The sequence below is a fragment of the Mesoplodon mirus genome, assembly GCF_964341445.2.
Source record: "Mesoplodon mirus genome assembly, chromosome: 2".
NCBI lineage: Eukaryota > Metazoa > Chordata > Mammalia > Artiodactyla > Ziphiidae > Mesoplodon > Mesoplodon mirus.
In genome coordinates this window covers 160,143,527-160,155,321 of record NC_138977.1, presented here as the reverse complement: position 1 = coordinate 160,155,321, position 11,795 = coordinate 160,143,527, and the positions used below count along the sequence as shown (strand labels likewise).

Sequence of the window (11,795 nt, the reverse complement as noted above, 5' to 3'; positions counted from 1 at the left end):
AGGGACCAGCAGCCCAGAGGAGAGATGCCCAACTCGGCAGGTCATGGGGAAGGGGGGCCTTGTGCTGGGTCTTTATAGGATGACGAGTGACAGCTCTCATTTAGGGAAAACCTATTCCATGCTGGAAACCGTTAGGGGCTGACTGTGTCCTCCCAAAAGATATGTTCAAGTCCTAACCCCTGGTACCTCTGAATGTGACCATATTTGGAAATAGGGTCTTTGCAGAGGCAGTTTAGAAGTAAGTTAAGATGGGGTCATATTGCAATAGGGTGGACCCTTAATCCAATATGACTGGTGTCCTTCAAAGAAGAGAAGACACACACACAAGAAGGCCATGTGATGATGGGTCTACAAGCCAACAAGTGCTGAGGATTGTAGCAACAGCAGAAGCTAAGAGAAAGGCGGGGATCAGATTCTCTCCTGGAACCTTCAGACAGAGCATGACCCTGCCAACACTTTGATTTGGACTTCTGGCCTCCAGAACTGGGAGACAATACGTTTTTGTTGTTTTAAAGCCCCTGGTCTGTGGTGCTTTATTATGCCAGCCCCAGGAAACATTTACTGGCATCCTCACTAGTCCTTTGGCGACTCAGTCCTCAATTTACAAATGAGGAAATTAAGGAATGTCCCCCTCTTCCTCCCAGGCAAGGACTGCAGCCACTCTACAGGGGACAACGGCCACAAGCTCTCTTTCCCACCTCTGGGGATCCAGTCTGGCCAATGAGGTGGAAGAGGAGGTCTGCTGGGACTTCTGAACAGAACGTCCTCCCTGACCCAGGAGACAGCATCTGGGGGGAGGCCATCTCTTCTGTCCTGTTTTGGGCAACGTGTGTTTGTTCACTGATCACTCAAAAAATCTTCATGTGGGCCTGTGGGACTTTAGCTCACCTAGAAAGTTCTCTCGTGGAAACAGAATAAGACCGAAAGGGCTGACTTGGGCCCCCAGACAGAAGCGGTCTGAAGGCCCCAAGCCCATGTATTGGGTTCCCTGGGACTCACCAATTTTTCTGAAGCACTTTAGGAAACTGCAGCTGTTCCTTTGTACCTTCCCTCGTGAAGAATCTTCGCCCTACGTGTTTGCTGCTTACGTGGACTCCAAGGTGAAAGCAACTCTGAAATGAATCTGAGTCTTTATTCTTGCCCATCTTCAAACCAGATTGGCCCAGGGTGGTCTGGCTTTAATCCTCCACTAGGTAGGCACCAAGATAATACAGAAATATAGGAGATAGGGTCTTTGCCCTGAAGGATTTTAAAACCCAGGCAGGAGTTTAGCAAAAAGGTCTCAAAGACACTTTCCCTGGCAAAATATGCATCTTTATTGATTTTTATTTTATAGGACCAGGTTTACAGCAACTCTCTCTTGCTTGAAATTGAGAAGCTTATAAAAATATGTTTCAAAACTATTGTGCAAAGCCATTTCTACTTAATGCCTCAGAAATAAAGGCTACAACCTTTTAGGGTCTTAAATAAGCAAAGTATATAAGCAGACTCAGATTGTGTGTATTGTTAGTTGACCCCCTTTGACCCTTAGGAAAATCATAAAGAGTTTTCTGATACCAAAGTGAGATCTCTCTTTTCCTGTTGAAGGACTCAATCAGCGGCTGCTTTAATAATACTCCCTGCAAAATGGAACCACATGAAGTCAAAGAAGATGACCATCCAATGATGGGAATGTCAAGTCCGATCCATACACTTTGAAGAGCCCAAAGCAGGCTAGATCGAGCAAAGAGACTTTGGTCGAACGTAGATTGAGCTGAATAATTACTGCTGAGAACAATTCATGGGAATAAGAAGTGGCATTTAAGGATCTGATTTGTATGGGCTTGGAGAAGACAGCATCTTGTTTGTTCAAGAAAACAAAAGCTAACAAAGATTGTGAACTAAACAAGGACAGAACCATAAAGAAAGAGAGATGAGAAGGAGGGGAGAGGTCACTTCATCTAAACCAAGACAATCTCACCCTCTGCGAACACCTGGGACTTCTCCTCCCTGGCAGCAAGATCAGTCCCTGGGAATGAGCACTTAAGGAGGAGGCACTGCATCCTTGAGGCCAGGAAGACCTTGTTCTATGGGATGTAACTGCCACCAAGGAAGGATGGGCGCTGCAGAACGATGCTCTGCTATCTGGTATCCCTGAAAGGGTTCAAGGAGAGCTCAGGCCTCGGTGCAGATGGGGAGGACCACTGATGTCCAGCGAGCAGCACGCAGGATCAGTAGAGGAGGGGGACAGGTGGACCGAGCAGATAGACTGAGAAGGATGCCTTCCCCTACCCTCCCCCAACGCCCACCCCCAACACCCCCTCCACAATCCTATGTCGATGCAACCTTTTCTAATCAAAAGGGCTTCAATTCAATTCAGAATTGAAATTGTGGCTAAGATCCAAACTGAACTGTGGAGTGGCCATACCGAGGAAAGAAGAGTCAAAGGGCTTTGGTTTTGTTTATTCGCTTGAATAGTGTTTTCTGGGTTGGTTGGTTCCTTTAAGGAATATTGATGGGTGGGTCCGTTGGTTAAAAGGAAAAGAGCGCTATGTTATAGCCCAGTGGGCACAATTACGCCCTTATGTGTAAACAGTCTATACTACTCTAAATAAATAGACTGGGAAGATGGCGGTTACTGTTTATCTTCACTGCGCTGCTGTTGCTGGGGGTTTTGATTCTGTCTTTCATGCGGTGAGACTGGTCTCCCCTCTCCACACCCAGACAAGGACCCACCCAGCTGTTCCACCGCCTAGTCTTGCCCCGCCTCAGCAAGGCAACAGTGGGCAGCAACTCGTTGCTTCCATAGCTTTTCAATGGCTTTTAAAACATGAGTGGTGCAAATTATCCATTATTTTATAATTATTACACCAGGATTGCTGGCGGGCCATGGCTTACAGCATCCTAGTCAGAAGTGGATGTCATTCCATGGTTCTTGAATTCAATGAATGAAGGGGCCCCGTAAAGAGATGGTGCAGCGGGCCGTAAGGCCTGGAATGAAGGCCCACTACCATGTGCTCCCCGACATCTGCTGACAGAGGGAGGGCCTCATGTGGCTTAACTCTAAGTTCCCCTCCCCACCCTGCTCCTGTGGACAAGCTCCCCTCTTCACACAACACTTCTCATCAAGGGGACCAGGCACAATTCCTGCTTACTCATGAGCAGTGGGTTTCATTTCCCTGCCAGCCTGTAATTGTCCAAACAAGCCCATCACATCCTCTCATGAGAATCTGGGGGCACCTCACCCTCTTGTTGCTCTTGCATTGGCCAAAACGTTTGTTCGTTTCCCCCCTCACGTGAAAAATCCGAACTTTTTGGCCAACCCAGATTCAAAGCCTGCCTCCCACGAGCCCTGGTTGTTTGCTCTGCAACCCCTGAGTGGCCCTGGGGGGACATGCATTGCCCGTCTTCCCTGGGCTGTGGGTGTAAGTGACTAATACACTGCTGTCCAGAGTCAGATGGCACGTGTCTGGCCATCCCCATAACCAGGCGGTGGAACCCCTCCCCCACCAGTGGGAGGAGAGGAGGCGATGAAAACACACAGGGATTAAAACTCACGTGAAGATCAAGTGCTCCCAGTGTCTCAGCTCCGCCTGCTCCTCCGTGGAGGCCTCCAGAGCATCGTCCTTCAGTCTCTGCCTCACGCTCTGGATGCCCTCCTGGCCCCTGTCCCTCTCCTCGCCCTCGAGCCGCTCGGCCCGGGCGGCCAGGTCCCTGCTGTGCTCCTCCAGGATCTGCTGCAGGAAGAGCCAGGGGACTCCGCGCTTGAGCAGCTCCTGGGTCATCACAGAGTTCTGCAGCCGCCGCAGCTGCTCTGTGGCTTTCTCGGACAGTGAGAGGGTCAGGGCCCTGAGCTCGTCCAGGGCAGCCTGGTCCAGGCGCTCCTGCAGCTCCTCCAGGGTGGCGCTGTGCTCAGCCACCAGGCTCCGCCACTGGCCCATGTACTGGCGAGCATCCTCAGCCACCCCGAAGGCTTCAGTGATGGACAGCCGTTCTCTCCGCTGCTCCTTGTGCTGGCAGGAGTTCCAGAACAGACAATTAACAGGGGCCGGGACTCGGTTGTACAGCCCTTGGGGAAAACAACTCTGGTTGCAGGAAGCACAGAACGTCAACAGTCCTTTCCCCAATCACCTCCCATTTAGCAAATTATTCTTGAAAACAAAAAAAGTAACATAATTTAAAGACCAATGGAGATGGCCAAAGTAGCAGCAGAGGAGAATTGAGCCACGAAATGGAAACTTTGAATAAATGCTTTGCTCTTCTAAAACCAACTAAGATTTTTATACAAATAGGCTAATAGGACAGAAATACTGCAAGAGCGTGTTCAGAACTGGAAAGACTCTTGATTTCTCCCCATAGTCAAGCCTTAGACAACAAGGGAGGAAATTTCTATTAAGGTTTTTATCTTCTTAACACATCCTCCCCAAAGGAGAAGAGTGTGTAACCTGGTTGATCTTTAGTAAAATGTGACCACCTTTTACTCATTTGTTTCAAAGAAGGATCCAGAACATCTTTTTTTCTCTTCCTTCACTCAGATATAATATTCTCTCTATTCTCTCTATCTTGCTCTCTTCTTCTGGACTAGACAAAATCTGCCTCTGTCTACGTTAATCACAGTATTCCAGAGGTAAGGGGTGGCAAATTTCATAATTCAAAGATGTATGGTGAGGATTTAAGCAAAAGGCTTAATCTGCTTCACCCAACTGAGCTTTTAGCAGTACCTCCTTTGTCTGAGGTTGCATCGTTTTTAAATGAATCAATAAAGTTGATCATTGTTCCCCCCTCCCCAGAAAACAAAATTATTCTTTAGAAAATAACCCCAAATGTATGAAAACTTCATTTGTTCAACATTTATTGAACACGTATCTATTGAGTAGGTAAAACCCAAGAAGCAGACCACCTGGGCTCCTATCCTGGCTTCTCCACTTACACACTGAGCCACCCAAAACGAGTGTCTGGCCCTGTCTGGGCCTCTACTGCCTAATCTGTAAAATGGGGATAATAATAGGATCTACTTCACAGAGTAGTTGTGAGGATGCAATGAGTTGCTAAAGACATGTGTAACTCTTAGAGGAGGGCCTGGTGCAGAATTGGCATCAATGAATGTCTGCTATTATTATTACCAAGCCCCAGGCACATAGGAACTGAAAACTGAGATATCCTAAGAGAAAACCCCCCTGAGATCCATGAGAGACAATTTAAATGAGGAGGTCACAGAGGCCTTTTAAAGAAGGAGACCCAAACGGAAAAACAACAAGGTCCTATTGTATAGCACGGGGAACTATATTCAATATCCTGTAGTAAGACATAATGGAAAAAAAAAAAAAACAAAGGCTAATCACCACCAAGAGTAATTATAGTAATAATATGCTACTACTAATTTTAAAAAGTTTAAAAAAAAAATAAAGAAGGAGACCCGGGCTTCCCTGGTGGCGCAGTGGTTGGGAGTCTGCCTGCTAATGCAGGGGACACAGGTTCGAGCCCTGGTCTGGGAGGATCCCACATGCCGTGGAGCGACTGGGCCCATGGGCCACAACTACTGAGCCTGCGCATCTGGAGCCTGTGCTCCGCAACAAGAGAGGTCCGTGCACCACGATGAGGAGTGGCCCCTGTTTGCCACAATGAGAGAAAGCCCTCACACAGAAATGAAGACCCAACACAGAAAAAATAAATAAATTAATTAATAAACTCCTACCCCTAACATCTTCTTCTTTAAAAAAAAAAAAAAAAAAGGAGACCCAAGGGAGACCTGAGGGATGAGGTCATATCTCAGTTGGGTTAAGATGTGGGAAAGGATATTCCTGTGAGAAAGAGCAGTAGGCATAAAGGCCCTGTGCTGGGAAAAAGCTGACATGCATAGAGATGTACATCACGGTGTTATTAACAATAGTGCACCTGTGGATAGTCTGGGTTCTATTTTGTGCAAATATGTCTTGTTCATGGGTCCGGGTGACCAGAGAGTGTCAATTCCTTCCTTCTACAATATTAGTTGAGCACCTACAATGTGTCCTCAGAGCTGAGGATATGACACAAACCTTTGCCTTTGTGGAGCTATGTTCTAACTCTGTACCACTCGTAAGATTGATCAAAAGCAGCTGTAAGAAACAGTACTCATGGAAAACTGCTGAAATATCTGCAGTTCTTCCATCCTTCCAGATCCTAGCCTTGAATCAGGCCAGACCATCAGAGAAGTGTGTTCTTGGGCCTCATTACTTTGATCCTTGAGCCAGTGGAGATGGATGAGGTGATGCTAAAGATGGGGTGGAGCTCAATGGTCCAAGTGAGAATGCTGGGTCCAACACTTGATAATAAAAGCAGAGTTTTTAATCAATCAAATTAAGTTATTCTGTTTCCCTTTCCCTCCCGAATGGCACCAGACAACAACCTGTGTTATCCCACGTATCTAGTATCTCCTCTGAATCTGTCCTTGTTCCCATGCTCAGGACATGCTCTCATCAGTTTTGACCTGGTCAAGGTCTACAGCCTCCCATTGGTCCCATTGTAGACTTGCAAGGTCTACAGCCTGGGGCTCCTCCAACTCTATCCGCAGGCTGCTCACATGAGCTTCCTAAATCCCAAATCTGATCTTCCTTCTGCAACTGAGCAGGACCTGTGGGGCTCCTGGGCATGGGAGCCTTTTGAACAGCTGCTAATCAGGGAAGGGAGGGGATGCAGAGATAAGGGAGGAGCAGCCAAGAAACAATAGTGCAGCCTTGGGGCAGGGTCCCGGGTTCCTCAAGGGATACACATAACAGTATCTTTGAGCTCTTTTACAGAACTAAAACCCCCAACAAATGGAAGATGTTAGCATTCTTCATTCCAGAGAAGGTAATGACCTGCTCATCAGGAGACCACCTGAGGCCAGATTAAGAAACTGCGGGGACTGCACACACCCTGATCCTTAGCAGCATCTCTGCCCTTGAACCACTCCTACAAAACTCATCACCAAATCATCCCGGGTTGGGACACAGTTTTTCAGGGCACGAGCCCACTACGTCCTTCTTTGCCTGACAAAGCAATAAAGCTATTCTTTTCTACTTCACCCAAAACTCTGTCTCCAAGATTTGATTCAGCACTGGTGCACAGAGGCCGAGTTTTTGGCATCATTTCTCCTCCTGAAAACCCTTCAGTGTTCCCCACTGTCCTCAAATGAAGGTCAGCTGACAGCCTGGCACACTGCCTTCATTGACGGTGCTGCTTCCCGGGCGGCCTCCTCCAGCCCCCACCCTCTGCCCTCCCAGCTCATGTTCTCGGAGCTCCAAGCACAGCAGAGCACCCTTGCCTGAGTGCTTCACCTTTGAACAAGATGCCTCCCCATCCCCTGCAGTGTCCTTCCTGCCTTGCTCGCACCAGATGCTCATTTGTCCCCCAGAACTCGGGTTCCCCAGGAGACAGTGACTTCCTCTCTGTGCTACCAGAGCATGTAGGGAGCACATGATGCATTTCTGCGGTTGCTGGTTGGTCTCTCCCCCTCGAAGTTCACAAACAGCTGAGCAGGTCAGTGTCAAGGACAAGGCTGAGGCTCTAAGTCAGAGAGGCCTGGGCTCAATTCTACATCTGCCACTCACTAAACATGTGACCTTGACCTAATTACTTAATACTGTGATCTGAATGCTTGTGTTCCCCCAACATCCATATGTTGAAACCTAACATGGGACATGGTGGTGTTAGGAGAGGGGGCCTCGGGGAGGTGCTTAGGTCATGAGGGTGGAACCCCCTGAATGGGATTAGTGCCCTTATAAAAGAGACCCCACACCCACCCACAAAGCTCCCTCCCCCTTTCCACCCTTCTGACTTCTTCTGCCAGCAAGAAGTCAGCTGTCTGCAACCAGAAGAGGGCCTTCACCAGAACCCGACCTTGCTGGCACCCTGATCTTGGACTTCCAGCCTCCAGAACTGTGAGATATAAATTTTGGTTCTTTTTTTTTTTTTTTTTTTTTCTTTTTGCGGTATGCGGGCCTCTCACTGTTGTGGCCTCTCCCGTTGCGGAGCACAGGCTCCGGATGCGCAGGCCCAGCGGCCGTGGCTCACGGGCCCAGCCGCTCTGCGGCATATGGGATCCTCCCAGACCGGGGCACGAACCCGTATCCCCTGCATCGGCAGGCGGACTCTCAACCACTGCGCCACCAGGGAGGCCCTAAATTTTGGTTCTTTATAAGCCACCCAGTCGGGTACTTTGTTATAGTAGCCCAAATAGGCCACAACACTTAAGCCCTCTCAGCCCCAAAGTCTTCATTAAAAAAAGAGAAAACAGTAGCATCTACCTCATAGGGTTAATGTAAGGATTAAATAAAATACATAATACACTTAGCACAGTGCCAATTAAACACTCCATAAATGTAGCACCCATCAGTCATTATTCACTGGAACCAGCACTCCTATTCCTTTGCCCTGGCAGACATTACTAACCTACTGCAACCCTCAGCTTTGCTAGGACCTGTAGAAATCTTGACACAGCATTCCAAAAAGCCACTACTAATCAACTGTAGATGGCACATCAGGATGCCTGCCCAGTTGCCCTTTGGATCCTAGCCCTCTGATGGCAGTGCCTGGCATGGAACCTGGCACTTGGTGGGTGTTCACAATGATTATGTAAAGAATCAAGAGCATAATTCCTTATATACCTTTTGTAGCATCTCTCGTCTTCTCTTAATTATTAATTTTTGGTGGAGTTTTTTCTTTTCCTGCTTTAAGTCATTGTCCAACTTCTGTTTTATAGAAAAGACTTCTGTCTGAGCCCGCTCCAAGAGCACCCGCATCTGATCTTCATCCAAGTAGCCTGCTCTAGATGAAAAAGATGCAGAGTTAGTTAACACACTATCCAAACTCACCTGCAGCTTGACTGTGCTGTGGGTGAATGTTTATCTCCATATCAGTTTGGTTTGAATCAGAGAAATCTCTACCATCAGAACGAGCAGGAGAACAGGGAGCTAAGACGTTACTAAAATGCAGGAAGGGTAAGGTCAGCTTTTTCAGAGATGTGCAGAGAAAGCTCAGCATCCTGAGAGAAATTACAACTGGGCAAGAGTTCTTGGAGACAGCAACATTCAAGGGGACCACTGTGGGACAGATAGAATCTTCCAAGAGGAGATGGTAGATTAGGAAGCCCTAGGGACAGGAATGGCACAAGTAAAGTCCAAGAGGTAAAATGTAGGGAAAACTTGGTGTGAGGGTTAATTCTGTTTATCAACTTGACTGGCCAGGGTGCCCAGATTAAAGATCACTTCTGAGTGTGTTTGTGCAGGTGTTTCCAGGTGAGACTAATTTGAATGGGTGGGCTCAGTAAAGCAGATGACCCTCCCCAGTGTGGGTGGGCACCCAGTCCACTGAGGGCCTGAACAGAATAAAAGGTGGAGGAGTAAGGAATTCACTTTTTTTTCCTGCCTCACTGTTGAGCTGGGACATTTCATCTCATCTTCTCCTGCTCTAGGGCTGGGATTCCCCTGGTTCTCAGGCCTCTGGACTGAATTACACCACTGGCTTTCCTGGGCCTCCAGCTTGCAGATGGCAGATTTTGGGTCTTCTCAGCCTCCATAGTCACACTACACAATTCCTCATACATATCTTACTGGTTCTGTTTTTCTGTTGCTGCCACTATCACCACTACCATTCCCAGTCTGTCTGCATCCTTGGGCTAGGCCCCCTGCTTGGCATACAGTAGATTCACCATGGAAGCTTCCTGAAGGAATGAATAGGTGACTGAGCAAATGGTAGATATGCATTTCAGAAATATGTCTGTGCCAACCTATTAAAATAGGATTTAAAAATCAGAGGTACAGAACACTTCCCTGGTAACTGCTCCCAATGGTATAACCAGCTGTTGGGTGCTTCTGTTCCAGGCAAGGAGCTGTTTCTTTCACTCGAGTGAAAATGAATCAGGAATGTCAAGTTAACTGCAGTGACAAATTCATTAGCATCTTTGGGTGGGAAATGTTCACATAATTTGCACCTTACCAAATCCTCATTAAAGAGGGCAAGAGAGCTGCCAAGTCCTAGTACAATTACCCAGGTAGTAGAACCAATTCATAAAAGCATGGCTTGTCCTAAGAAAGCCAACCTTATCATCATGGCCCTACTCATTTTAAAGCTTGTAACCTACAAAGAATAAATTTCATTGTTGACAATTATGCGTCTCAAAGACTAGCTGAGAAGGAACACTGTCGAAGCGCTAGAGGCTGCAGTGAGCAGCACCATTTACCTGGCTTCATGGTACCCAAGTGTTGCTGAGAAAAAATACTCAGAATCCAAGATAAGCATCTGTGTATTTATACTTAATTCCAAAGGCCAAGACATGGAGGCAACCTAAATGTCCATTGACAGATGAATGAATGAAGAAGATGTGGGGTATATATATATATATATATATATATATAATGGAACATTACTCAGCCATAAAAAAGAATGAAATAATGCCATTTGCAGCAACATGGATGGACCTAGAGATTATCATACTAAGTGAAGTAAGTCAGACAGAGAAAGACAAATACCATATGATGTCACTTATATGTGGAAGCTAAAATATGATACAAATGAACTTATTTACAAAACAGACTCACAGACGTAGAAAACAAACTTACGGTTGCCAAAGGGGAAAGGCGGGGAGGGATAAATTAGGAATTTGGGATTAGCAGATACACACTACTATGTATAAAATAGATAACCAACAAGGACCTACTGTATAGCACAGGGAACTATACTGAATATTTTGTAATAACTTATAAGGGAAAAGAATCTGAAAAAGAATAGATATATATATATGTATGTATAACTGAACCACTGTGCTGTACACCTGAAACTAACAAGTCAACTATACTTCAATTAAAAAAAAATACAAAAATAAAAACAAACTCCCTCCCCACTCTCAAAAAAACAAAGGTGAATAAAAGAGCCAGCGGTGTCCTAGAGCTCAAGGAGAAGTGGGCTATCCCATCACACAGTTCATGAAAGACTCCACCATTGATTTCTCTATGAAATGTTGGGGATTTGCTTTAAAATAACTCAGGGCAGGGATGTATAGCTACATCAAGATTGCCCACAAGTTGTTACCTACTGAAGTTGATGATGGGCACATGTCGGCTCACTGTATGGTTGTCTCGACTATTGGGTAGGTTTTTAAAATTCTGTAATGCAAAGGATTCTTCCAACTAGAGAATTCTTAAGAAATAAGTCAGGAGCAGCCAGTGCATTCGTTGAATGAACAGAAGTAGATGGTCTTTGATGAGGAATGTTGGGGCAAGGCTGTTTGTTTGCATCATTTTGGGTGGTTTGGGGGTTTTACCTCTCGTGTTTCTGGATAAGGAGGGTCAGCTGAGCAGAAGCAGTGCTAAGCAGGCCCTGCACACGGGTCTCTGATGACTGTATGTTCTGGACCAGATACTCCCTGTGGCCAAATCTTTTACTGAGATGGTATCTCTTACTAGCCTGGAAAAAGTCCATTAACTCTTCTACATTCTCCTGTTAAAAAAAAAAATCAAGAAAGTATGCTTAAATAAAATTTAAAGAAAATTATTTCTAGTCAGTTAAAATATTACATTTCCTTTCTGAAGAAAATACACGGGCATAGAAGCCCTGTGATTAACACCTTAAATGTCCCTGCCCCAAACAAAAGCTCAGAAGAAAATTACATACTAATAAGAAATGAGGGCTTTGAAAAGTGCATTTGAGACCCAGATGGTAAAGAGTTATCAAAACAACTTTGCTTCCCTAGAAATGGAATATAAATTTCACTCAGGCATCCTTCACCCATGCACACAGTCATACCTGTGGCACTCCCCAAACACAGCACCAGGACAGGTGCTGAAGTTCTGGGATAAATT

At 46.2% G+C, this 11,795-nt stretch overlaps 1 protein-coding gene across 3 annotated transcripts in view; it reads right to left on the bottom strand.

Moving 5' to 3' along the window:
- The window catches only part of EVC2 (EvC ciliary complex subunit 2), a 144,264-nt gene that overhangs the window by 49,668 nt on the left and 82,801 nt on the right, over positions 1-11,795 (bottom strand). For all 3 annotated transcript variants that reach the window (XM_082629743.1, XM_082629741.1, XM_082629742.1), the window contains 3 exons: positions 11,258-11,433; positions 8,604-8,763; positions 3,538-3,992 (listed from right to left, as the gene is read on the bottom strand). In XM_082629743.1, coding sequence (XP_082485869.1) covers positions 3,538-3,992; positions 8,604-8,763; positions 11,258-11,433 — 791 coding nt within the window. The remainder of the gene's footprint in view (positions 1-3,537; positions 3,993-8,603; positions 8,764-11,257; positions 11,434-11,795) is intronic.